The sequence below is a fragment of the Triticum urartu genome, chromosome 3A, assembly GCF_056163025.1.
Source record: "Triticum urartu cultivar PI428250 chromosome 3A, HENAU_Tu73, whole genome shotgun sequence".
NCBI classification, from domain to species: domain Eukaryota; kingdom Viridiplantae; phylum Streptophyta; class Magnoliopsida; order Poales; family Poaceae; genus Triticum; species Triticum urartu.
In genome coordinates, this window is record NC_141875.1 from 633,974,764 (window position 1) to 634,001,267 (window position 26,504).

The window sequence follows — 26,504 nt, forward strand, 5'->3', positions numbered from 1 at the left end:
CTTTGCATACTTATTAGCATCTTTCAGGATTGACAAAACTTTCCGGTTGTATCACATACAACCTTTCCTCAAGAAAATCGTCGAGGAAACAATGTTTTGACATCCTATCTGCAAGATTTCATAAATAATGCAGTAATCGCTAATATAATTCCAACAGACTCTTAGCATCGCTACGAGTGAGAAAGTCTCATCGTAGTCAACTCCTTGAACTTGTCGGAAAACATCTTAACGACAAGTCGAGCTTTCTTAATGGTGATACTTACCATCATTGTCCGTCTTCCTTTTAAAATCCATATGTACCTAACAGCCTTACGACCATCAAGTAGTTCTTCCAAAGTCTACACTTTGTTTTCATACATGGATCCTCTCTCGGATTTTATGGCCTCGAGCCATTTATCGGAATCCGGGCCCACCAACGCTTCTCCATAGCTCGTAGGTTCATTGTTGTCTAGCAACATGATTTTCAAGACAGGATTACGTACCACTCTGAAGTAGTACGCATCCTTGTCATCCCACGAGGTTTGGTAGTGACTTGATCTGAAGTTTCATGATCACTATCATAAGCTTCCACTTCAATTGGTGTAGGTGCCACAGGAACAACTCCCTGTGCCCTGCCACACACTAGTTGAAGAGATGGTTCAATAACCTCATCAAGTCTCCACCATCCTCCCACTCAATTCTTTCGAGAGAAACTTTTCCTCGAGAAAGGACCCGATTCAAGAAACAATCCCTTATTGCTTTCGGATCTGAGACAGGAGGTATACCCAACTGTTTTGGGTGTCCTATGAAGATGCATTTATCCGCTCTGGGTTCGAGCTTATCAGCCTGAAGCTTTTTGACATAAGCGTCGCAGCCCCAAACTTTTAAGAAATGACAGCTTAGGTTTCTCTAAACCATAGTTCATACGGTGTCATCTCATCGGAATTACGTGGTGCCCTATTTAAAGTGAATGTGGTTGTCTCTAATGCCTAACCCATAAACTGTCATGGTAATTCGATAAGAGACATCATGGTATGCATCATATCCAATAGGGTGCAGTTATGATGTTCGGACACACCATCACACTATGGTGTTCCAGGCTGTATCAGTTGTGAAACAATTTCCACAATGTCTTAATTCTGTGCCAAACTCGTAATTCAAATATTCCTCTCTATGATCATATCATAGATACTTTATCCTCTTGTCACGACGATCTTTCAACTTCACCCTGAAATTACTTGAACCTTTCAATAATTCAGACTCGTGATTCATCAAGTAAATATACTCAACATCTACTCAAATCATCTGAAGAACATAACGATATCCACTACATGCCTCAGCACTCATTGGACTGCACACATCAAAATGTATTACTTCCAACAAGTTGCTTTCTAGTTCCATTTTACTGAAAACGAGGCTTTCAGTCATCTTGCCCATGTGGTATGATTTGCATGTCTCAAGTGATTCAAAAATCAAGTGAGTCCAAACGGTCCATTTGCATGGAGTTTCTTCATGCATATACACCAACAGACATGGTTCGCATGTCTCAAACTTTTCAAAAATGAGTGAGTCCAAAGATCCATCAACATGGAGCCTCTTCATGCGTTTTATACCGATATGACTTAAGTGGCAGTGCCACAAGTAGGTGGTACTATCATTACTATCTTATATCTTTTGGCATGAACATGTGTATCACTATGATCGATATTCAATGAACCATTCATTTTAGGTGCAAGACCATTGAAGGTATTATTCAAATAAACAGAGTAACCATTATTCTCCTTAAATGAATAACCGTATTGCGATAGACATAATCCAATCATGTCTATGCTCAACGCAAACACCAATCTCGATGGTAGAGGGAGCGTGCGATGCTTGATCATATCAACATTGGAAACACTTCCAACACATATCGTCAGCTCACCTTTAGCTAGTCTCCGTTTACTCCGCAGCCTTTTATTTCGAGTTCACTAACATTTAGCAACCGAACCGGTATCTAATACCCTGGTGCTACTAGGAGTACTAGTAACGTACACATTAACATAATGTATATCCAATATACTTCTATCGACAGTCTTCTCATCTACCAAGTATCTAGGGTAATTCTGCTCCAGTGGTTGTTCCCCTTTATTACAGAAGCACTTAGTCTCAGGCTTGGGTTCAGCTTTGGGTTTCTTCACTTGAGCAGCAACTGACTTGTCGTTTCATGAAGTATCCCTTTCTTGCCCTTGCCCTTCTTGAAACTAGTGGTTTCACCAACCATCAACAATTGATGCTCCTTCTTGATTTCTACTTTTGTGGTGTCAAACATCGCGAATATCTCAAGGATCATCATATATGTCCCTGATATATTATAGTTCATCACGAAGCTCTAGCAGCTTGGTGGTAATGACTTCGGAGAAACATCACTATCTCATCTGGAAGATCAACTCCCACTCGATTCAAATGATTGTTGTACTCTCTGAGCACAAGCTCAACAATTGAGCTTTTCTCCCTTAGTTTGTAGGCTAAGAAAATCATCGGAGGTCTTATACCTCTTGACGTGGGCACGAGCCTGAAATCCCAATTTCAGCCCTCAAAACATCTCATATGTTTCGCGACGTTTCAAAACGTCTTCGGTGTCTCAACTCTAAACCGTTTAACTGAACTATCACGTAGTTATCAAAACGTGTATGTCAGATGTTCGCAACATCCACAGACAACGTTTGAGGTTCAGCACACTGAGTGGTGCATTAAGGACATAAAGCAATGAGGACAATCCTCAGTTTACGGACCTAGTCCGCATAATTGCTACTATCAACTTTCAACTAAATTTTCTCTAGGAACATATCTAAACAGTAGAACTGAAGCGCGAGCTACGACATAATTTGCTAAGACCTTTTGACTATGTTCAGGATAATTAAGTTCATCTTATGAACTCCCACTCAGATAGACATCCCTCTAGTCATCTAAGTGATTACATGATCCGAGTCAACTAGGCCGTGTCCGATCATCACGTGAGACGGACTAGTCAACATCGGTGAACATCTTCATGTTGATCGTATCTACCATACGACTCATGCTCGACCTTTCGGTCTCTTGTGTTCCGAGGCCATGTCTGTACATGCTAGGCTCGTCAAGTCAACCTAAGTGTTTTGCATGTGTTCCTAGGCCATGTCTGTACATGCTAGGCTCGTCAACACCCGTTGTATTCGAACGTAAGAATCTATCACACCCGATCATCACGTGGTGCTTCGAAACGACGAACTTTCGCAACGGTGCACATTTAGGGGGAACACTTTCTTGAAATTTTAATGAGGGATCATCTTATTTACTACCGTCGTTCTAAGAAAATAAGATGCATAAACATGATAAACATCACATGCAATCAAATAGTGACATGATATGGCCAATATCATATTGCTCCTTTTGATCTCCATCTTCGGGGCTCCATGATCATCATCGTCACCGGCATGACACCATGATCTCCATCATCATGATCTCCATCATCATGATCTCCATCATCGTGTCTTCATGAAGTTGTCTCGCCAACTATTACTTCTACTACTACAGCTAACGGTTAGCAATAAAGTAAAGTAATTACATGGCGTTTTTCAATGACACGCAAGTCATATAATAAATAAAGACAACTCCTATGGCTCCTGCCGGTTGTCATACTCATCGACATGCAAGTCGTGATTCCTATTACAAGAACATGATCAATCTCATACATCACATATCATTCATCACATTCTTCTTGGCCATATCACATCACATAGCATACCCTGCAAAAACAAGTTAGACGTCCTCTAATTTGTTGTTTGCATGTTTTACGTGGCTGCTATGGGTTTCTAGCAAGAACGTTTCTTACCTACGCAAAAACCACAACGTGATATGCCAATTGCTATTTACCCTTCATAAGGACCCTTTTCATCGAATCCGATCCGACTAAAGTGGGAGAGACAGACACCCGCTAGCCACCTTATGCAACTAGTGCATGTCAGTCGGTGGAACCAGTCTCACGTAAGAGTACGTGTAAGGTCGGTCCGGGCCGCTTCATCCCACAATGCCGCCGAATCAAGATTGGACTAGTAACGGTAAGCATATTGAACAAAATCAACGCCCACAACTACTTTGTGTTCTACTCGTGCATAGAAACTACGCATAGACCTAGCTCATGATGCCACTGTTAGGGAACGTAGCAATAATTCAAAATTTTCCTACGTGTCACCAAGATCAATCTATGGAGTCATCTAGCTACGAGGGAGGAGTGGATCTACATACCCTTGTAGATCGCGCGCGAAAGTGTTCAAGAGAACGGGGTTGATGGAGTCGTACTCGTCGTGATCCAAATCACCGATGATCCTAGCGCCGAACGGACGGCACCTCCGCGTTCAACACACGTACGGAGTAGCGACGTATCCTCCTTCTTGATCCAGCAAGGGGGAAGGAGAGGTTGATGGAGATCCAGCAGCACGATGGCGTGGTGGTGGAAGTAGCGGGATTCCAACAGGGCTTCGCCAAGCGCTGCGGGAGGAGGGAGATGTGTCATGGGAGGGAGAGGGAGGCACCAGGGCTTAGGTATGGTTGCCCTCCCTTCCCCCCACTATATATAGGGCCAAGGGAGAGGGGGGGCGCAGCCTTGGCCCTTCCTCCAAGGAAGGGTGCGGCCAGGGAGGAGTCCATCCTCCCCAAGGCACCTCGGAGGTGCCTTCCCCCTTTAGGACTCTTCCTTTTCTTATCTCTTGGCGCATGGGCCTGTTGGGGCTGGTGCCCTTGGCCCATACAGGCCAAGGCGCACCCCCTACAGCCCATGTGGCCCCCCGGGGTAGGTGGGCCCACCCGGTGGACCCCCGGGACCCTTCCGGTGGTCCCGGTACAATACCGGTGACCCCGAAACTTGTCCCGATGGCCGAAATAGCACTTCCTATATATAATTCTTTACCTCTGGACCATTCCGGAACCCCTCGTGACGTCCGGGATCTCATCCGGGACTCCGAACAACTTTCGGGTTTCCACATACTAATATCTCTATAACCCTAGCGTCACCGAACCTTAAGTGTGTAGACCCTACGGGTTCGGGAGACATGTAGACATGACCGAGATGACTCTCCGGTCAATAACCAACAGCGGGATCTGGATACCCATGTTGGCTCCCACATGTTCCACGATGATCTCATCGGATGAACCACGATGTCAAGGACTTAATCAATCCCGTATACAATTCCCTTTGTCTAGCGGTACGATACTTGCCCGAGATTCGATCGTCGGTATCCCGATACCTTGTTCAATCTCGTTACCGGCAAGTCTCTTTACTCGTTTCGTAAAACATCATCCCGTGATCAACTCCTTGATCACATTGTGCACATTATGATGATGTCCTACCGAGTGGGCCCAGAGATACCTCTCCGTTTACACGGAGTGACAAATCCCAGTCTCGATTCGTGCCAACCCAACAGACACTTTCGGAGATACCTGTAGTGTACCTTTATAGCCACCCAGTTATGTTGTGACGTTTGGCACACCCAAAGCACTCCTACGACATCCGGGAGTTGCACAATCTCATGGTCTAAGGAAATGATACTTGACATTAGAAAAGCTTTAGCATACGAACTACATGATCTTGTGCTAGGCTTAGGATTGGGTCTTTGTCCATCACATCATTCTCCTAATGATGTGATCCCGTTATCAATGACATCCAATGTCCATGGTCAGGAAACCGTAACCATCTATTGATCAACGAGCTAGTCAACTAGAGGCTTACTAGGGACATGGTGTTGTCTATGTATCCACACATGTATCTGAGTTTCCTATCAATACAATTCTAGCATGGATAATAAACGATTATCATGAACAAGGAAATATAATAATAACTAATTTATTATTGCCTCTAGGGCATATTTCCAACACCAAGGCCCACACGCTTCCGAAGAACAACATGAAGGCCCTCATCCTCAAGAACATGACCAAGGGCAAGATCATGCTCAAGACGGTGTTGACACATCAAGTGATGCCCAAGTTCAAGTTCTCTCCTCCGAGCAAGCTCAAGACAATGCTCAAGATGATTAAGTGACCACTCCTCGTCTCACCCCCGAGGAGGAATTGGAGCGTCGTGCCGCCAAGGTTGCTTCCAAGCTCTCCACCAAGGATCATCTCATGACGAATGTGCTTGGAAGATTAAGAAAGGGGGTAAGCACTCGTAGACAATTAGCAAACTATTATGAGCATCACGCGTTTGTCTCTTGTGTCGAACCCCACAAGGTCCATGAGGCGCTCGAAGATCCGGATTGGCTCAATGCCATGCATGAAGAACTCAACAACTTCGAGCGCAACAAAGTGTGGAGATTGGTGCCAAGACCGACGGGGAACCACAATGTCATTGGAACCAAGTGGATATTTAAGAACAAGCAAGATGCCCATGGGATTATCGTTCGCAACAAGGCTCGTTTGGTAGCACAAGGCTACTCCCAAGTCGAGGGTATCGACTACGGTGAAACCTTTGCTCTCGTTGCTCGTCTTGAATCCATTCGCATGTTGATTGCATATGCTTCTCATCATAACTTTAAGTTATAACAAATGGATATGAAGAGTGCTTTTCTTAATGGTCCCATTAATGAATTGGTCTATGTCAAGCAACCCCCCGGGTTCGAGGATCCCTACTTTCCCGATCATGTGTATCAACTCGATAAGGCACTCCATGGCCTTAAACAAGCCCCACGTGCGTGGTATGACCACCTTACCGAGTTGTTACAAGACCGTGGTTTTGAAGTTGGGCTAATCGACCCCACTCTTTTTACTAAGAAGGTCAAAGGCGAGTTGTTTGTGTGCTAATTATATGTTGATGATATTATCTTTGGTTCCCCTAACAAAGCTTTCAATGAGGAATTTGCTGCTCTCATGATCTCAAAGTTCGAGATGTCTTCCATGGGAGAGTTGAAGTTCTTTCTAGGGTTCGAAGTGAAGCAAAGAAGAGAAGGAACCTTCATCAACCAAGCTAAATATACTCAAGACATGCTCAAGAGATTCAAGCTAAGTGATGTCAAGCCGGCTTCCACTCCAATACCCACCAAGTGCCAACTTGACATAGATCCCAATGGTAAAACGATGGATCAAAAGGTATATCGCTCCATGATAGGCTCCTTGCTCTACCTTTGTGCATCTAGACCGAATATCATGTTGAGTGTGGGAATTTGTGCACGGTTTCAAGCCGCACCTAAGGAAAGTCACTATGTGGCGGTCAAACGAATCTTTCGATATTTGGCTCATACCCCAAACTTTGGCTTATGGTACCCAAGAGGAGCAAACTTCAAGCTTGTAGGGTATTCGGATTCCGATTGGGCGGGAGACAAAGTGGATAGGAAGTTCACTTACGGAGGGTGCCAATTTCTTGGTTGCTCTTTTGTAAGTTGGTCTTCCAAAAAGCAAAGTTGTGTGTCTCTCTCATCCACCGAAGCGGAGTATGTGGCGGCCGGTAGTTGTTGTGCACAACTCTTATGGATAAGGCAAACTTTAAAGGATTACGGTGTCATTTGTGACAAAGTGCCTCTTTGGTGTGACAATGAAAGTGCCGTCAAGATCTCTCTCAACCCGGTGCAACACTTCAAGACGAAGCACATTGAGATCCGGTATCACTTCATCCGGGATCACATTAGGCGAGGAGAGATCGAGCTCAACTATGTCAACACTCATGATAACCTTGCATATATTTTCACGAAGCCCTTGGATGAAGCAAGATTTCGCGAGTTAAGACATGAGCTAAATATCATTGATTCGAGCAATGTTACTTGAACCCTTGCACACCCCACCATACTCAACGTGTTGTCTTGTTTAGATGTAGGCATGGACATAGGGGAAGTGTTGTTCTCTCAATGAGCTCTCCCTCCCCCCATTATGCATAAATTGATCAAGTCTTTCACATTAGCCATGTTTGATGGTACTTGTGCTTCAAAGACGAGTTTTGGTCATGGGCCCAAAGATAATTCTTCGCGGTGCCATACCAATTGACTCAAACATAGGTGGCTACGGCCACCGCCCTCTTTCTGGAGAGGTGGTGTCTCGTGGTTGTTTCGTTTTGTCGTTTGCCTTTCTGCCTTTGTGTGTAGCGTGGTCTTGTGTTGTCGTGTTGCCTCGGAGTGTTCATGCAAAGACCTTTTTTCGTGTGCTTGAAACGTGCATCTTCTTGAGCCCACGGTACTACCGCGGCTTGCTGCGGTACTACCGCTTTGAGAGGCACGGTACTACCGCTTTGAGAGGCACGGTACTACCGTGCTAGGGCACGGTACTACCGCTCAGGTGCGATACTTCCGCCAAGCGGTACTACCGCGCCATCGAGTGAGCGTGGGGTTATGACTCGGCAGGGGAGTTCCAACTCCCCATACCATACCCATTCACTCGTCTCTCTCCCCATGTCTCTCTCTCTCTTGCTCAAGAACGGCGCCGGAGGTCCTCGCCGGATCTCCGTCTCTGGCCATTCTCCTCGGATTCCAAGGCCTGTCAAATTCCCACAAGCAACTCCCTCCCAACACATGCTACATGTGTGACGGGGACTGATACTACTTCTTCTCAATTCTTGTCTCTCAACAAAATTTCCTCCTGTAAACTCCCATTCTGTTTCCCTCGAACTGCAAAACCCGCTTGTACACGCCGGGCTCCGGTGAGACGGCGACTGCTGGCCGACGTCGAGCGCGCGCTCCTCCTCGACTGCAAGGCGGCGCAGCTGACCTCAGCTTCCTCGCCGCGAAGGGTCGCAACCCACCTAGCGCGCGCGATGCCCTCTTCCTCCTCGTTCGTGTCGGCGGAGGCGGAGACGAGGAACTGGGCGGAGCTGCCGCTGGACGCGATCTCATCCATCCTCCACAAGCTCGGCCACGTCGACATCCTGATGGGGCCCGGCCAGGCGTGCCGCTCCTGGCGCGGCGCCGCCCGCGACGAGCCCGAGCTGTGGCGCCGCATCAACATGCTAGGCCACGCCGATCTCTCCCGCCAGCTCAACCTCCACGGGATGGGGCAGGCCGCCGTCCGCCGCAGCGCGGGTAGGTGTGAGGCGTTCTGGTGCGAGCACGCCGGCGGCCACGGCTTCCTCCTCCGCCTCGCCGACCAGTGAGACCCCCCTAACCATCAATTTTGACATTGGCTACATGTTCTGCTTCTGTTCCAATTGCTTGCAACTTATGTGTACCTTTGGGTTTCGTTTATTGGATAATTTTGACATTGCTTCAAACTTTGGGTTTCGTTTATTGGGTCTCGTATCACAACATTTAGCCACAACGGAAAGTATTATTTTGGTTTGGTTTGGCAAAGAATACAGTTGGGACTTAGCCTTTTAGGGCTTGTGGACATTTCCTGCTGAAACAGTCGTATCGACAATGTTTTGAGTTATGTTAATTATTGAACAGAACGAACTCATCTGATTTCATACTCCTAGAGTGCAGAATTTATCCTAAATTTGCAACCTGCAATAACGATTTAGCTTCCCTGAAACTTCTCTCCAATATAGTGAATTCTCCCAGTAAACCCCTTTAAATTATGTATGTACCAATGTCCTTTGATGCTACGCAATTATCTGAATTTATGAAATGTTCTATTCGGGTTATGCAAGTCTGTCAGAACTTACATTCTAGCTACCTATTTTTTATTCAGTGTGCTTATGTCTTTTTTATATTGTTTTTGTTGGGTATTGAGATCCAAGTGCTACATTTGCAGGGCACCATCTCTCAAGAGTCTTCGCCTCGTTTCATGCTATAAATTTAGTGATGAAGCACTTACGGAGGCGATAGTGAAATTCCCTTTGCTTGAGGAGCTCGAGCTTGCATTGTGTTCAAATGTGGGTGGGAGTGGCGTGTTGGGGGTTGTTGGCAAAGCATGCCCACAACTGAAGAGCTTCAGACTGATTAAGGATGTGTTGTATGATTCTGAAGCTAGTGACTACGACAAGGATGATGAAGCCATGGGGATTGCAACCATGCGTGGGCTACGCTCTTTGCAGCTGTTTGGCAATGGCCTGACAAATAAAGGACTGACAGCTATCCTGGATAATTGCTGCCACCTGGAGTTCCTTGACATTCGTCACTGCTTTAACGTCTACATGGACAACACCCTGCGCACAAAGTGTGTTAGGATAAGCACACTTTGGCTCATCCTGCCAAAATTGGGTGATGTCGGCATGAGAGAGCAATTTATTCGCCCACAAGCATCTGATAGGGGATTTCCTAGAATAATATCTTCCTCATCCATGGATGCTCGGGGTGATCTTTCTGCCATTGAGAATCAGGTGCACAAGCTAATCGATGGTTTGAGAAGCGATTCCATAGAAGGTCAAAGATCAGCGACATCAGAGATTCGCCTTCTAGCTAAGCACAACATGGTGAACAGGATTGTCGTTGCAGATTGTGGGGCTATAAACTTGCTGGTTGGTTTTCTTCATTCACCAGATGCCAAGATCCAAGAAAATGCAGCGACATCCCTCCTCAATCTGTCCATCAGTGATAACAATAAGATTGCCATCGTGAATGCATATGCCATTGATCCTCTCATCCATGTCCTGGAAACAGGGAACCCTGAAGCTAAAGAGAATTCAGCAGCTACTTTGTCCAGTCTCTCGGTTATTAAAGAACACAAAGTGAGGGTTGGACGATCTGGTGCCGTCAAGCCTCTCGTGGACTTCCTGGTAAGTGGGACCCCGCAAGGAAAGAGAGATGCAGCTATTGCATTGTTTTATTTATCCATACTTGATGAGAACAAGGGTCGCATTGTGCAAGCTGATGCGGTGAAGCAACTAGTTGAGCTTATGGATCCTGCTCTTGGAATGATCGACATAGCTGTAGCTGTCTTGGCAAATCTTGCTACGATACCAGAAGGGAGAACTGCGATTGGGCAGGCGCGAGGTATTCCAGCTCTTGTTGAAGTTGTCGAACTGGGTTCAGCGAGAGGGAAGGAAAATGCTGTTGCAGCATTGCTTCAGCTATGCAAAAACAGTAACAGATCTTGCAGCATAGTTCTTCGAGAGGGTGTTTTGCCCCCTTTAGTCACACTGTCACGGTCAGGAACACCACGAGCAAGAGAGAAGGTTTTCCACTTCCGATAACAAAATTTACAGCTAGAAGAAATGTAGTTGCAAAATCATTTCGCTAAGAATTTGAATTTGCTGCAGGCACAGGCTCTTCTCAGCTACTTCCACAGCCAGAGACGTGGGAACTCAGGAAGGGGATGATAATGATAGTCTTACGATATGCATCAATCATTTCCCCGGACTTCTCAAATAGCAGGTATTGTTGTTGACTGGCGCTGTGTACTGTTTTATAGTCAGATTGAGATTGTGCACATCATGGCATGCTACTTGTTGGGTGTGGGTGTTTGTTCTCGTCATTGTTGTTGAGATGGTATATTTATCGATTTTATATATTTTTTACAACTTGCTCATTGGTATCTGTTTCGCCAAGATTTTGTGCTGTCAACTGATCCAAACTGTGATGTTTTCCCTTCTCTGTTTAGAGATGGATACTAGCTTTGCCTGATCCTGTGATTGTAGGCTAGCAGTGTTCCATTGGTGCTCACTGATGATAGAACATAAATTGTTGCTAGCTCTAGGGGCGAACCTAGCCCAACTCTACAAGGTGGATTTTGTAATGCATTCATAGTTAGCAAATTGGCACTATGCAGTTCAGTAGTTTACCACATTCTGCAAAATCAGATTTGCTTTGTGATTGCGCCAACTGTTTTTTTCCCAAGAGGAAAGGAAAAGAAGTGATAGCATCTATAGTATTCATCTATATCTATATCAATATAAAAAAACCCAAATGGACAGATCCAAACCATTTTGACCGTCAAATCATGTTATCTAGCGGTTCAAATTGCTCCAATTTTGAGCACCAAACACGTTTAACGCTCTAATTACCCACCACTGTCATTGGTTATAAACATGTTTTGACTCAACACTATCCCTTGAAATCCATCATGTAATTAATATCCTACCATTCCCATAAAAAAGTAATTGATATCTTACCAAATACCAACGTGCAACAGATATATCTTATCTAATATAACGTGCAACTAATATCCTACCTAATATAAACGTGTATTGCACGTACATTATTACTAGTATAGAATAAGGATAAAAATTAAGACAATAAACTGCGGATTCTTTCTTTCTGCTCCATCGACGATGGGAAGGTTTGGCACCTCTATGTCACCTTATGTTTCTCGTGTCGCTGGTATATATTATCTGATTCAGGAGAGAGACCGACGGATACAGCCATGTGTTGTTGGGCTCGGCTGGCTGCAAGAGTGACGAACCAAGGAAACAATGTGCCATGTGTTGTATATTATGAGGATTTTGATTGGCAGTATCCAGTGGTGCTGTAAGTTTCTTTGGGGAAAATGTACAGTTTGCCATATATGCGGAAACGACAAATTTGGAGCAATGTGGCTTACATATAGCACATGTATTTTTCGGAAAGCACTTGGAAATATGGAAGAGCGCCAGAAAAGAAGAACGATCAATAACTCACTAAGATGGATAGTAAAGTAGGGTAGTAAGATCTCACGTGCGTGCATGATACTATGTGTTTAAGTCGCCGGCAATGAATGGCACGCCAACTGTTATGACCGGCATAGGGGCTTAGCCCAGTGGGTTATGGCCCAAGTATCTTAATTAGGGGCTTAGCCCAATTATCTTATCGTATTAGGATCGTTTGCTTAGGAGTCAAGTAAACCTCTTTATATAAGGAGAGAAGATGTATCAATCTAATCAAGAAAGAAGCAATCAATATTTGCTCGGCTTCCCTTAGGGAGCCAGGAGACCTAAACCCTAGCTGCCTCCTGCTTTCGCCGACGCTGCTCCCGTCGCAAGGACGGTGCCACGCTGCCGGCTGCCGCGCACCAGCCCTCGCCCTTCCCCCTCCTTCCCGTACAACCTACGCCCTAGATCCGGTAGGGCCCTAGCTCCTACCAATTTGGTATCAGAGCCAGGGTGCGCCGGCCTGCACCGGGCTGCCACTGCTGCCGTTCCAGGCGGGGCACCCCGACGGGTCCACTCCGGCCGCGGCCCCTCTGTGGTATCTGCAGCCGCAGTCCCCCGCGGCCACCAACGCGACCGCCCACCCTCCGCCGCCGCTGACGCTGCAACCACTGGCGTCGGCCTGCACCGGGCTGCCGCTGCTGCCGTTCCAGGCAGGGCACCCCGGCGGGTCCACTCTGGCCGCGGCCCCTCTGTGGTATCTGCAGCCGCCGTCCCCCGCGGCCACCGACGCGACCGCCCACCCTCCGCCGCCGACACTACAACCACCGGCGCCACCCCTGCCCAACTCAGGGGCGCCCTCGCCGGCGGGACTGCCGATCCATCAGGTCCGGTTTCCGCCCTCTCCATCGCCACTACCAGCGTGGGCGGCGGGGTCGTCGCCATCGCCGGTCTACACTACGGCTCCGGAGCAGCCGACCCCGTTTACGCAGTTCGGCGGGCCGTCCGGCTCCGCGGGTCCCTACCCGGAGTCCCCCGACCAGGCACCACCCGCCTCGCTACTCCGCACCTCCGAGGCAGCTCGACACGGCGCTCCAACCCAGACACCGCCGCGGTTCGCCAAGATCGACTTCGCCACCTATGACGGCACGGAGGACCCTCTCAACTGGCTCAACCAGTGCGACCAGTTCTTTCGCGGGCAGCGCACCCTCGCCTCGGAGCGCACTTGGCTCGCCTCTTACCACCTCTGCGGCGCGGCACAGACCTAGTACTACGCCCTCGAGCAGGACGAGGGCGGCATGCCCCCTTGGGAGCGCTTCCGCGAGCTCTACCTCCTTCGTTTCGGGCCCCTAATCCGCGGGAGCCGCCTGGCGGAGCTAGGCCGCCTTCCCTTCACCTCCACGGTTCAGGACTTCGCCGATCGTTTCTAGGCCCTGGCATGCCATGCGGCGGGCGTGACGGCGCAGCAGCGGGCCGACCTCTTTGTCGGTGGACTTCCGGATCACATCCGCGTGGACGTGGAGCTTCGGGGACCCCAGGATATCCAGACGGCCATGTACTACGCCCGCGCGTTCGAGCGTCGCGCGGTGGCCGTCCAGCAGGAGTCACCGTCCCGGGCCACTGGGTCGCTACCCTGGCCAGATCCCGCTCAGGGTCGGCCTACCCAGGCTTCCGCGGCACCCCTCGCCTTGACCGCTGCGCGCCCGTTCCGCCGGCTCACCTCGGCCGAGCTACTCGAGCGTCGCCGCCAAGGATTGTGCTTCAACTGCGACGAGCCCTACACGCCCGGCCACGCTTGCCCGCGACTCTTCTACCTGGAGGTTGCAGACTACATTTCGGAGGACGCCGTCGCCACCGACCTTGCTGCCCCAGCTGTCGCGAAGGTGTTTGACGCTGGTTGATCACCTCGAGGAGTTCAGCAAGCGCTTCCCCACCTTACAGCTCGAGGACGAGCTGTTTGTGCGGGCGGGGAGAAGTGTTATGACCGGCATAAGGGCTTAGCCCAATGGGTTATGGCCCAAGTATCTTAATTAGGGGCTTAGCCCAATTATCTTATCGTATTAGGATCGTTTGCTTAAGAGTCAAGTAAACCTCTTTATATAAGGAGAGGAGATGTATCAATCTAATCAAGCAAGAAGCAATCAATATTTGCTCGGCTTCCCTTAGGGAGCCAGGAGACCTAAACCCTAGCCGCCTCCTGCTTTCGCCGCCGCTGCTCCCGTCGCAAGGACGGCGCCACGCTGCCGGCCGCCGCGCACCAGCCCTCGCCCTTCCCCCTCCTTCCCGTACAACCTACGCCCTAGATCCGGTAGGGCCCTAGCTCCTACCACCAACCCTCGGCTGATGTTGGTTGCGTTACCTCCTCCTCATGTATATATAGATGGCAGCACAAGCGCCATCGTTCATTCAGGTAACACTCGCCAAACTTTGACACCATGTACAACTCCTTGCATTGGCATAACCGCATAAGCTTGTGTAGGTCGATAGCAAAAGCAAAAATGAATGAGAAACACATAGAACTACGAGGCGTCGGGAAAAAATGACGCCCCTACAGGAGGCGACTTCGTGGAGCTAGAGCACCGTGAACCACGGGAGGTCTTGAACTGGCTCTGCCCGCTTGTTCTCTTTGCGGCCTTCGCCGCGATGTAAAATCTCTTTCCCTATCTAATAAAAGATCGGCTTCGGCCTTTCTTCTAAGCTATGTCAGCAGCCAGAGAAGTGGGAACTCAAGGAGATGCTTACGATGATCTTACCATGCACATCATGCATTTCCCCGGACTTCTCAAATGGGGGTCGTTGTTGCTGACTGACGTTGTGCAGTGTTTATCGTCAGATTGAGATTGTGCTCAGCATGTCATGCTACTTGCCGGGTGTGGGTGTTTGTTGTCATCATTGTTGTTGAGATGGCCAATTTATCGTTTTATATCTCTTGTACAGCTTGTTCATAGGCATCAGTTTCGCCGAGATTTTGTGTTGTTAATTGACCCAAACTGTGACGTATTATTGCCTGCATGTTTTCGCTTCCCTGTTTGAAATGGGTACTAGCTGTCTGATGTGCCTGCTCCTGTGATGGCCTTGGAGCGTTGCGTTGATGCTCACTGTACGATAGGATAGAAACCAGTGTTGTTGCTAGCTCTAGAGTGAACCTGGCCCAACACCGCTAGGTGGGTTTTGACAGTTAGCAAATTGGCACTATGCAGTTCAGTTGTTTGCCACGTTCTGCAAAATGAAATTCAATCAGGCATCCTTGGTTCAATCAGGCATGGACAACACTCGTCATACTTTTGACGCCATGTAAAATTCTCTAGATTGGCATGAGTGTGTGTAGGTCGATACCGAAAACAAAAGTGAACGAGAAACACATAGGACTTTGAGGCGTCCGGAAAAAATCACGTGCTTACAAAGCGACTTCACGAAGCGACATGGCTCAGAACCTCAGGAAAGTCCGTAAGATGACATACTATGTGTGATTACCCATCTGCATGTCGTCAGGATGCAGCGACTTAGCAAGCAAGTTGGGGTCGAGCGGTACACTAATTGTGGTTATGTACTCTATACGAGATCAGATGGAGGCTCTGAAGTTGCTGTTGCTTCATTTTGATTTGTAGAAATCAGAACTGAAAAGTTTGCTCGATACAACAAATGCTACCTTACCTATTTCCATATTAGCTTCTTCCTCAGCATAATAAGTAAATAAATATGATGCTTGTTTCTGTTTTTTCTTAAATATTATTAGTTCAGCAAGCCACCGGTATATGTACAGAAATCAACAAAGATGCAACAAATCCTGTACTGGCACTCGCACTTGCCTATTGGCAGGCGCCACCTCCATAGCCCTTCAAGGCATTCAGCACCTGAAGCCAAACAAACCCCAAGATCCTTCAGAAGATCTCAATCTGCACGCTGGGGTAGTCTTCTGGCGGAAAAAGTCCAAGGCTCATTCCCTGCCTCTTCTTATATCAAGCTCAAACTCAGCCGAGTGTCCAAAGACATGATCATGCACCGTCAGCCTCGGTTCTATGGACATCCGCCTCAGAGCCACCGCGTTGTCAAGGATGCACAATATCACCTCAAGCTGACCTCTTAGACCGATAAACCCTGAAACCTCGAACTGCTCGAGATGGCGATGGGCGCATGACTGAAAATGCCCACAAGCTTCAGGCTCATTAGAAAACCTTACCGACACATGTGGAAGCACCTGAAAATTTAAGGGTTGCCGAAAGTTAGATAACAACACAAGCAGCATTGGAGACTGAAACTTAGAGTTATCCTTTATTTAAATTAAATTTAACGTTCCAAATCACAGTTCCATGTACATTACAAAAAAAAAAATCACAGTTCCATGTACATTACAAAAAAAAAAATCACAGTTCCATGTAGTCAACTCTAGTATAAGCAGTTACAGTGCAGTGCAAACTACAGCGAACCAGATGCAACAAGCACTAAGCAGACAGCGTTTGTCTCAAAAGATAAACAGGAGACATGCATTTGAGGAAGAGGGATGCTTACATTTAGCTCGAGCCTTTGCAGAAGAGGGGCCATCTGTAGAAGACTCACTAAACCAAGAATCCCATTTCTAGCTCTCGAGTTCCCGAGAATGCTTAGTCACCTCCAATTTTATCAGATGGGTGAACTTCATTAGGCACTTTGAATATATTTTTTATGGTGGTACTACAAAGACAAACAAAAACACGGCAAATCTAGCTGAGTAGCTAGTTTCACAGGCACAGGTATGATAAATTGATGATGCATCATGGGGTAATTCACTTCAATAAATGGGTAAGCTGAATATATGATATTATGACATAATATACAGAAATATTGATCACTCCTAGGAGGGGGGCGCGCATACAAGGTTATACCAGTTTTTGGTTCACAAAGCCTTCCCTAAGAAAAACTATAGGAAATATAAAGAAAGATCTTGCCCTTTGCACTTGGGTCCTTTTGTCAATGCTCAGGTTTCACTTTTGCATCTCCATTAGGCAAAGCACTTTGGGACTGAGCCGACCTCTTTGACTCCTGAATAAAAATGAGTCAATAAGAAACTAAAGCAGAAAAATACAAATGAATGATTAAAGAATTATTTTACGCTCATTTAACAGTCCAATCTTAAGCTAAAAATCTGCAGGACGAAACCGTAGTTGTGTAGATCTACAAAGAATGCGTCACCAACACAAAAGTAAATTCTGACCTACCTAAATTAATTCCTGACACCAAGATTAGCTTAAGTAGCAGGTTCCAATAGAACATACATATATAAAGGTCTTGCTCTCACAACTTCCGGAAGGGGGTGAAAGATGCATTGAGCATTGTGATAACTAAAACATGAAGCTGCATATGATTGGTCCACTGGAAGATGAGCGTTAAACAAAATTTTCAGTAAAGATACACATGTGAAGGCAGTGGCGGAGCTTAGTGAGGGCAAAACAAGGCCGTGGCCCGCCCGGCTCCAGAGAAAAATAATTATTTTATACATGTGATAGCCCAATCCAGAGCTGGCTGAAGCAGTGCGCGTCTCCTTCGCATCCATCCAGCTCCTTCGCATCTATCCAGAGACAGGCAACCAACACAACAAATTCCCTTTCTTTCTCGCAGTTTTACTGTACAACATCATCACTACACCAGTTTCCCTATATTGTCATAGGCTGTATCGCTGTATAGCATCCTGAAATTCCAGTGACTAATAGCTACTTAATTGTATGGTTTAGAATAAAAAAAATATTTGGCCCGCCCAACTTATTTGTTGTAGCTCCGCCACTGCGTGAAGGAACAGCCAATCCTAAGAATGCAAGCGTATTTCCACTTACAGCAGCAGAGGTAGCACGTATCTGTGTGTACGCTTCAACGTCATCTGGAAAAGTTTCTTCCAGCTCCTGACGAAAAGTTTCTTCCAGCATGTTGGCAATATTGTCAAGAAGATGCTTCCTCAGGCTCTGAGACAAACATGTTGACAATATTATTTCATCATTGTAATCGAGAGCGAGCTCCTCTTGAGTCTTGAAGTTCGGATAAAAGACAAAGCAGCTCCTCTTGAAGTTTGTTGGTATTTGTTTCATCGAGATTTTGTTCTGTCCATGTTGTTAACTGGCCCAAACTATGATGTATTGCCTGCATGCTTTCCCTTTCTCTGTTGTCAGATGAATGGATACTAGCCGTCTGATGTGCCTGGTCCTGTGATTGTAGGCTACCAGAGTTGCATTGGTGCTCACTGACGATGGAATAGAAATCAGTTGTTGCTAGCTCCAGAAGCGAACCTAGCCCAAATCTACAAGGTGGATTTTGTGATGCGTTGACAGTTAGCAAACTGACACTATGCAGTTCAACAGTTCACCACCTTCTGCAAACTGAAATTTGCTACAAGGATGTTCCTTCTTTGCGATTGCGCCAACTGTTCTTTTCTAAGAGAAAGAAGAAAAAAAAGGGATATGTTTCTCGTGTGGCTGGTCTATATCATCTGGTTCAGGACAAAGTCTTTTAGGATGCAGCCATGTGTTGTTACTCGGTTGGCTGCAAGAGTGATGCACCCAGGAATTCTGCTATATTAGGAGGATTTTGATTGGCGGTATCAAAATGGGTGTCTTAAGTTTCATTGAAAAAATGCACAGTTTGCCATCTAGTATTCGGAAACAACAAAATGGTACCTGCAAAAAAATTGGAGCAATGTAATTTAGTTTATATTAGCACATATTTTTGGGAAAGCACTTGGAAAACATGGAAGAGGATCAGGAAAGAAGATCAATCAACAACTCCCTCAAGATGAACAATAAAGTAGTAAGATATCTCACATTCGTGCAAGATATGCGTTTAAGTCGCCAGTAATTAATGGGACACCAACCCTTAGCTGATGTTCGTAGGGCTCCCTCCTGCATATATATAGATGGCAGCACAAGCACCATCTATCGTTCACACACAAACAACACTCGTCAAACTTTGACGCCATGTACAATTCTCTAGAGTGGCATTAGTCATGTGTAGGTCAACACCGAAAACAAAAATGAATGAGAAACACATAGGACTGCGAGGTGTCAGGAAAAAAAGCATATCCAGCAAGTTGAGGGCTAGGGGCACACTAATCTGTTATGGTCCTAATCGCAACAGCAACAGGGATCTTTCGAATCTCTCTCACTCAAGTGGTTGGATTCAATTCAACAATCCAGTTACAGAGAGAAGTGGGACAGAAGGGGAAGAGAGACACCCTTATCAGGGTTCTTCGTCCGCACGAAAAATGATTCGCCAGATACCTGCCAGCAGTGTACCTCCAACTCTAACGACCCAAGATCAGGGTGGAGACGCGGGAAAGGAGATGGCGCCAGGCACGGGAGTTAAACGAGATGGAGGGCCAAGGAACGCGACGAGGACCCAAACCCAAAGGGAATGCACAAGTGACTGAAGAAAGTGCAAGAGGGAGGTGGCGTGTTTGGTTAGGCAGTTCTCTCTCTCTCTCAATCCCTCAAAAAGAAATCCTCTCTCTCCCTCTCTCCTCTCGATCCCAATTTTCGAACCCTGTATCCCATGTACCTCAAATTCCATCTGAGAAAGTGATTTGTAATCCCTACCTAGTTCGGGACATCACAATACCAAAGTCATCCCCACTAGCCACTACTAATACTACACTCAACCAAGACACATACAAACACACCCCACTGCTAACGTAGGACCCAGTCGTCTTTGGAGTACTTCGTGGGCGGGGCTGGGGGTCGAGCTGACTTGCGGGTACCACCAGCCAGGTTACTAATAGTAGCTTTAGTCTGAATGTTGCTCTGCACTTTTGCTGGTTCAGTTTCGACAGTAGTAGCTTCAGTCTGAATATTGTCCTGCAGTTGCGCTGGTTCAGTTTCGACAGTTTGCTTCAGCTTAGGCTGTTCTGCTTCTGCATGTTTGACCGTGGCATGAGCTTGGCGCTTCTCCGAATGACGCTGCATTGAGGGCGTGACATATTCGTTGTCATGCACTCAGCTAGTTGGAAAAACGATTCCAGGGAGGAGCTAAAGGAGATAAGAAGTAAACAATTCCAAGTTGTTGTTACTAGAAAAGTGGGCAAGAATTAAATGTGTGGTTAACGGAAGTGTACTCGTAAGCTCTGAGATTGATGTTGCTTCATTTAGTCTGTAAGCTCAGGTTGATGTTGCTTCATTTAGTCTGTAGGAATCAGAATTGAGAAGTTTGCTCCATCTACCCTTATTTCCTTCTGAGTGAGGGGCGGGTGTACCAAGCTTCTCTTATAACATCATTAGATTAGCAAGCCCCCATCGTACACAAATAAACAAAGATGCAACAAATGTTGTACCGGAACTCGCACTTGCCTATTGACAGGCGCCGCTTCCATAGCTCTTCAGGCATTCGGCACCCGAAGCAAAAAAAAAAAAAAAAAAAAAAAAAAAAAAAAAAAAAGTCCTTCAAAAGAGAAGGCCAGGGCGCATATCCTGCCTTTCTGATGTCCAGCTCTAACCTTGGCCAGTATCCAAAGACATGATCATACGCCATCACCCTCAGAGACATGTGCGTTGTCAAGGATGCACAATACCACCTGAAGCTGACTTCCTAGACCGATAAACCCTGAAACCTCGAACTGCTTGAGATGACGGTGGGCACACAACTGAAAATGCCAACAAAGCTTCAGGCTCACTAGAAAACCCTACCAACACATGTGGAAGCATCTGAAATGTAAGGGTTTTGTAATGAGTTGACAGTTACCAATTTGGCAATATGTAGTTTAGTAGTTTACCACGTTCTGCAAACTGAAATTTGCTCTAAGAAAGTTTTGTCTTTGTGATTGTGCCAACTGTTTTTCCTAAGAGAAAAGAGCGAAGTTACATGTGTCTAGTGTTGTTGGTCTGTATCATCTGATTCAGGAGACAGGCCGATGGGCGAAGGATGCAGCCATATGTTGTTGTTCAGTTGGCTGCAAGAGTGATACATGCAGGAATTCTGCTATATTGGGAGGATTTTGTTTGGCAGTATCAAAAATTGGTGTTGTAAGTTTCTGTGGGAAAAATGCACAGTTTGTCATCTATGCAGAAACAACAAATTTGGAGCAATGTGGTTTATATTAGCAACATGTATCTTTCGGAAATATACTTGGAAAACATTGAAGAGAATCAGAAAAGAAGATCGATCAATAACTCACTGAAGATGATGGACAATAAAGTAGTAAGATATATCTCACATGTGTGCATGATATGCAATTAAGTTACCTGTAATGAATGGCACGCGAACCCTCGGCTGATGTTGGTTGGGTTGCCTCCTCCTGCATATATACAGATGACAGCACAAGCGCCATCGTTCATTCACGCACGGACAACACTCGTCAAACTTTTGACGCCATGTACAATTCTCTAGATTGGCATGAGGTGTGTAGGTAGACAGCGAAAACAAAAATGAACGAGAAACACATAGGACTGTGAGGCGTCGGGAAAAAATCATGTGCATGAAGGTGTCTTCGTGGAGCTAAAAAGCTTCAAATTTCAGGGAAGCCTGTAAGAAGACGTATCACGCATGATTATACATCCATTCACTATCTGGATGAGACGACTTTGCAAGCAAGTTGTCGTCAAGGGGTCATGTACTCTAAAGGAGATCAGAAGTAAGCTCTGACGTTGTTGCTTCATTTTGCTCCGATGTTGTTGCTTCATTTCATTATGTAGGAATCAGGACTGAAAATTTTGCTTGATACAACAAATGCTACCTTGCCTATTTACTTATTAGCTTCTTTGTCAACATATGATAAGTAAATAAATATGAAGTTTTTTCCTTCTGTTTTCCTCTTAAACAAAGAAGCAACAAATGTTGTACCGGAACTCGCACTTGCCTATTGACAGGCGCCACCTCCATAGTAGCCCTTCAGGCATACATCACCTTAAGCCAAACAAACCCCCAAGGTCCCTCAGAAGATCTCAATATGCACACCGGGGTAGTCCTGGGGCAAAAAAAGGTCCAAGGCTCATTCCCTGCCTCTTCTTATATCAAGATACAAACTCCGCCCAGTGTCCAAAGACACGATCAAGTGTCGTCACCCTTGGTCCTATGAACATCCGCCTCAGAGCCACTGAATTGTTAAGGATGCACAATACCACCTCAAGCTGACTTCTTATAGAACGATAAACCCTGACACCTCGAACTGCTCAAGATGACGGCGGGCAACCGAAAATGTCAGCAAGCTTCAGGATCATTATAAAACCCTATCGACACATGTCAAAGCATCTGAAAAATTAAGGGCTGCAAAAAGATAGATAACAACACAAGCATTATTGGAGAGTGAAACTAAGTTATCCTTCTATTTAAATTAAATTTAACATTCCAAATTACAGTTCCATGTAGTCAAATCTAGTATAAGCAGTTACAGTGCACTGCAAACTACGGCGAACCAAATGCAACGAGCAGTAAGCAGACATCGTTTCTCCCAAGAAGATAAACATGAGACATGCATCTGAGGAAGAGGGGCAGTTACATTTAGCTCGAGCCTTTTGCAAAAGAGGGGCCACCACCTCTAGAAGACTCACTAAATGAAGAATCCCATTTCTGGCTCTCGAGTTCCTGAGAATACTTACCGACACATCCAGTTTTATCAGATGAGTGAACTTCATCAGGCACTTCGAAAATTATTGATGGTGGTACTACATAGACAAACAAAAACACGACAAATCTAGCTGAGTAACTAGTTTCATAAGCACAGGTATGATAAATTGATGATGCATCATGGGATAATTCACTTCAATAAATGGGTAAGCTGAACACATAATATTATGACATAATATACATAAATATTGATCACTCATATGAGGGAGCAGCACATACAAGGTTATATCAGTTGTTGGTTCACAAAGCCTTCCTAAGAAAAACTATAGGAAATATAAAGCAAGATCTTGCTCTTTGCACTTGGGTTATTCTCTCAATGCTCAGGTTTCACTTTGGCATCTCCATTAGGCAAAGCACTTTGGGACTGAGCCAACCTCTTTGACTCCTGGATAAAAATAAATGAATGATTAAAGAATTATTTTACGCTCATTTAACAGTCCAATCTTAAAACTAAAAAATAGGACGAAACCGTAGTTGTGTAGATCTACAAAGAGCATCGCCAACACAAAAGTAAATTCTGACCTCACCTAAATTAAGTCCTAACGCCAAGATCAGCTTAAATAACAGGTTCCAATAGAACGTAGATATATACAGGCCTTGCTCTCACAACTTCCAGAAGGGGGCGAAAGATGCATTCAGCATTGTGATAACTAAAACATGAAACTGCATATGATTGCTAAAGTAGTAAAATATTATCACTACACTGTTATTGGTCCACTTGAAGATGAGTGTTAAGCAAAATTTTCAGTAAAGACACACATGTGAAGGAACAGCCAATCCTAAGAATGCAGGCGCATTTCCACTTACAGCAGCAGAGGTAGCACGTATCTGTCTGTACGCTTCAACGTCATCTGGAAAAGCTTCTTCCAGCTCCTCAAGAAGATGCTTCCTCAGGCTCTGAGAAAAACATATTGACAATATCATTTCATCATTGTAATCGAGAACCAGCTCCTCTTGAAGTTCGTATAAAATACAGACAAAAAAAGTATCATAATAGTAGAGGAAACAATTAAACGAGCTTCTTGCGTCAATTTTTGATCAAGAGTTCAGGACATATATCAGTGCACAAAGTCATACGAACTTGACACATAGAGTTGGAAGCAAAACATCACAGAAGAAAAATGGCAGGGCAAACATGGTGAAATGAATGCACAGCTTGAATTATAGTCAGAAGTACAAACGTAGCGATGAGGATACGAGAAGGTGAAAAGAAAAGTAGCCTCTCCTTATCACGGCCAAGATGATTTTATCACGAATTGAATTCATGGCTATCCGTGCACCAATAAATTATAACGAACGAACACTACAGAGTGGTGGGCCTTAGAGCTAGAGGTACACGTATTGGACATAAAATTGCATCTGCTGTTCTTATAAAGCTCGATAATACAGAGACAGGAATCTGCATCAACAACACAACAAAAACTGGTCCCACAGTTCTACATTCAGTTAGGGCAGATTACTGGCAGTCAATGGGGGTAACATGGAACACCAGAAAAGCTTTGAAAATGAAAAGTATTCTTAATAACTGATTGGCAGTAGTTTGTACACCATTACCAATTTAAAGTGGATAGGAAGGGGTTATTCTGTTCTTCTTAAGAATAAGTTGTTAAAGTGCAACTAAATTGCATGAAGGAATTTAATTCATGAAAACAGAGATGGATTCCCGTCATTGTAGTTTGGATGCCACTATATGGAATGAGATGGCTATGCTGGTTCAGTTTGTCTAATTCACATCTAGATGTTTTTTAAAGATGTCACATCTAAGCTCCCACAAATATATAATGCAGCAACAAAAAACAAAAAAACAAAAAACAGGACAAAAAAAATAGACCACAAACAGAGTGAAAATCAGCTTAGATGTGACATAACTATGTCACATCTAGATGTGTCCTAGACACACCCATGCTGGTTCCCTTTCACATGGCCAACACAATTTATCCCCTTCAAACTACAGCAATGTCGACTTATATGAAAAGCAGGCTTTCCTGACAGTAATACCAATTATAATTTTGAGAACGACACAACCCATACGTACCTTGAAAGCATCCGTCTTGCCCTTCGTGATCTGGTTCTTGGCGATGCAGCTGTTGAGCACGTCCCTGGTGAACTCATCGGGGTTCTTCCCGTCATCAATCAAACTAACAACACAAGCAACAATCAGGAACACACAGTTCAGGCCAGAGGGTCAACAGCAATGAGCGACAGAGCAAGAGACGAGACCAAACGATCTCACTTGACGACCTCCATGGGCACCTGGATGTTGCACCCGTCGGCGAGCTTCTGCATCGTGTCGAGCTCCGCCACGAGCGCGTTCCTGCACCGTACAACACACCAAACCCTAAGGGATCCGCGCACGCAGATAAGCCGCGGGGTGCAAAGGGGGTCGCGGGGGAGGTTTGCTGCGTGGAGGCGAGGGAGCTTACAGGCGCTGGAGGAGGGGGAGCTGGGACGCGGAGCTGAAGGAGGAGACGTTGAGGTTGAGCTGGTGGAGCAGACCCAGGGTCTTCTGGATCGAGCCCGTGACCTGCGCCAGGTTCTGCTTCGACGGGTCCTCGGGACGGTCCCCTCCCGCTCCCCCTTGTAGGCCATTGCCGGAAGCGGCCGCGGCGGCGGCGGCGACGGCGGCGGCGGAAGAAAAGTTCGGGGCGGTGCTGTCCATGCCGAAGTCGGAGGGGGAGATGACGGGGAGGTCTTTTTTCTTTTTTGAGTTAATACCACTATTGATACATAAACTTGTATCCATGGGAACAAAATGGTACAAAAACTAAAAAAACCCAAAGAAGTGGTCGTTCAACTTACCTAACACAACATTTTAGTACAATTCCGTTAAATCTGACTAGCACGCCGTCTATTGCATGTTAAGTGAGAAAGAGCTCAGGTTGTAGACACGCGCGTGATAAACCAGCCAACCCAAAGACACGTGTGTTCATTATTGATTTAGACGACCTATTATCCATTATCACAGAAATGGAGAAATAAATAAAAACAAAAAAATAGAGATGAGGCAGGTCTTCGAACCGGAGGCTTCTAGTATGCTTTTATGCGCGTTATCAGGACAATAAGCATTGCTTAACATTCAACATGAAAACGGAAAGTATTTATATTAGGTGACTGCTACACACCGGTGTACCGGTGCAAATTTCGGCCGGTCCGCCCAGAGCCGCTCGGTTTAGACGTGCGTAACCGTTAGATCTGTCCCATGTCCCCTTTCGCCATCCTTCCCCATGCGTAGAAGAGAAAGAAAAAAAAATAAGCGCCGCCGCTTGTGAAATCCTGCACATCGTTGCCTCGCGCAGCCCTGGTTTGGACCACCACTGCCCATACTCGCCGCCAGCGCTCACAGCCTCACCATGATGGTTGCAACAACGCCGTTGTCGCGGAGTCGCAACTCAGCCATGGATGGCAAAAATACTCGCCGGTTGTAGCAAAATCTAACGGGGGTGGCAGCAAAAATCCCAGGCGGAGCGGTAGGATCTCGAGCAGCACCTCCTGCTCTGTCAAGTCCACGTCCGACGCG

At 46.0% G+C, this 26,504-nt stretch overlaps 2 protein-coding genes and 1 pseudogene across 5 annotated transcripts; 2 read left to right on the forward strand and 1 right to left on the reverse strand.

The window, feature by feature from the left end:
* Nucleotides 1-8,452: 8,452 nt before the first annotated feature.
* LOC125547088 (U-box domain-containing protein 4-like) lies at nucleotides 8,453-11,376 on the forward strand. Its single transcript, XM_087516997.1, has 3 exons — nucleotides 8,453-9,057; nucleotides 9,661-11,023; nucleotides 11,108-11,376. The coding sequence occupies exons 1-3, from the start codon at nucleotides 8,726-8,728 to the stop codon at nucleotides 11,165-11,167; spliced, it is 1,755 nt and encodes a 584-aa protein (XP_087373123.1). The 5' UTR covers nucleotides 8,453-8,725; the 3' UTR covers nucleotides 11,168-11,376.
* Nucleotides 11,377-13,710: 2,334 nt separating this feature from the next.
* On the forward strand, nucleotides 13,711-14,313 carry LOC147980950 (uncharacterized; annotated as a pseudogene).
* Nucleotides 14,314-20,769: 6,456 nt separating this feature from the next.
* LOC125545622 (mediator of RNA polymerase II transcription subunit 10b) lies at nucleotides 20,770-25,705 on the reverse strand. 4 transcript variants are annotated; one of them, XR_015598778.1, is made up of 7 exons: nucleotides 25,411-25,705; nucleotides 25,221-25,301; nucleotides 25,023-25,125; nucleotides 23,795-23,884; nucleotides 23,207-23,372; nucleotides 22,960-23,025; nucleotides 20,770-22,627 (listed from the first exon to the last, which is right to left on the reverse strand). XR_015598778.1 is itself a non-coding variant. In XM_048709634.2 (5 exons), the coding sequence occupies exons 1-5, from the start codon at nucleotides 25,644-25,646 to the stop codon at nucleotides 23,301-23,303; spliced, it is 582 nt and encodes a 193-aa protein (XP_048565591.2). In that variant the 5' UTR covers nucleotides 25,647-25,705; the 3' UTR covers nucleotides 23,109-23,300. The 4 variants fall into 4 exon arrangements, 1 of the variants encoding a protein (XP_048565591.2); XR_015598777.1 differs by having other exon boundaries at nucleotides 20,770-22,838; XR_015598776.1 differs by having other exon boundaries at nucleotides 20,770-23,025.
* Between the last annotated feature and the right edge of the window lie 799 nt (nucleotides 25,706-26,504).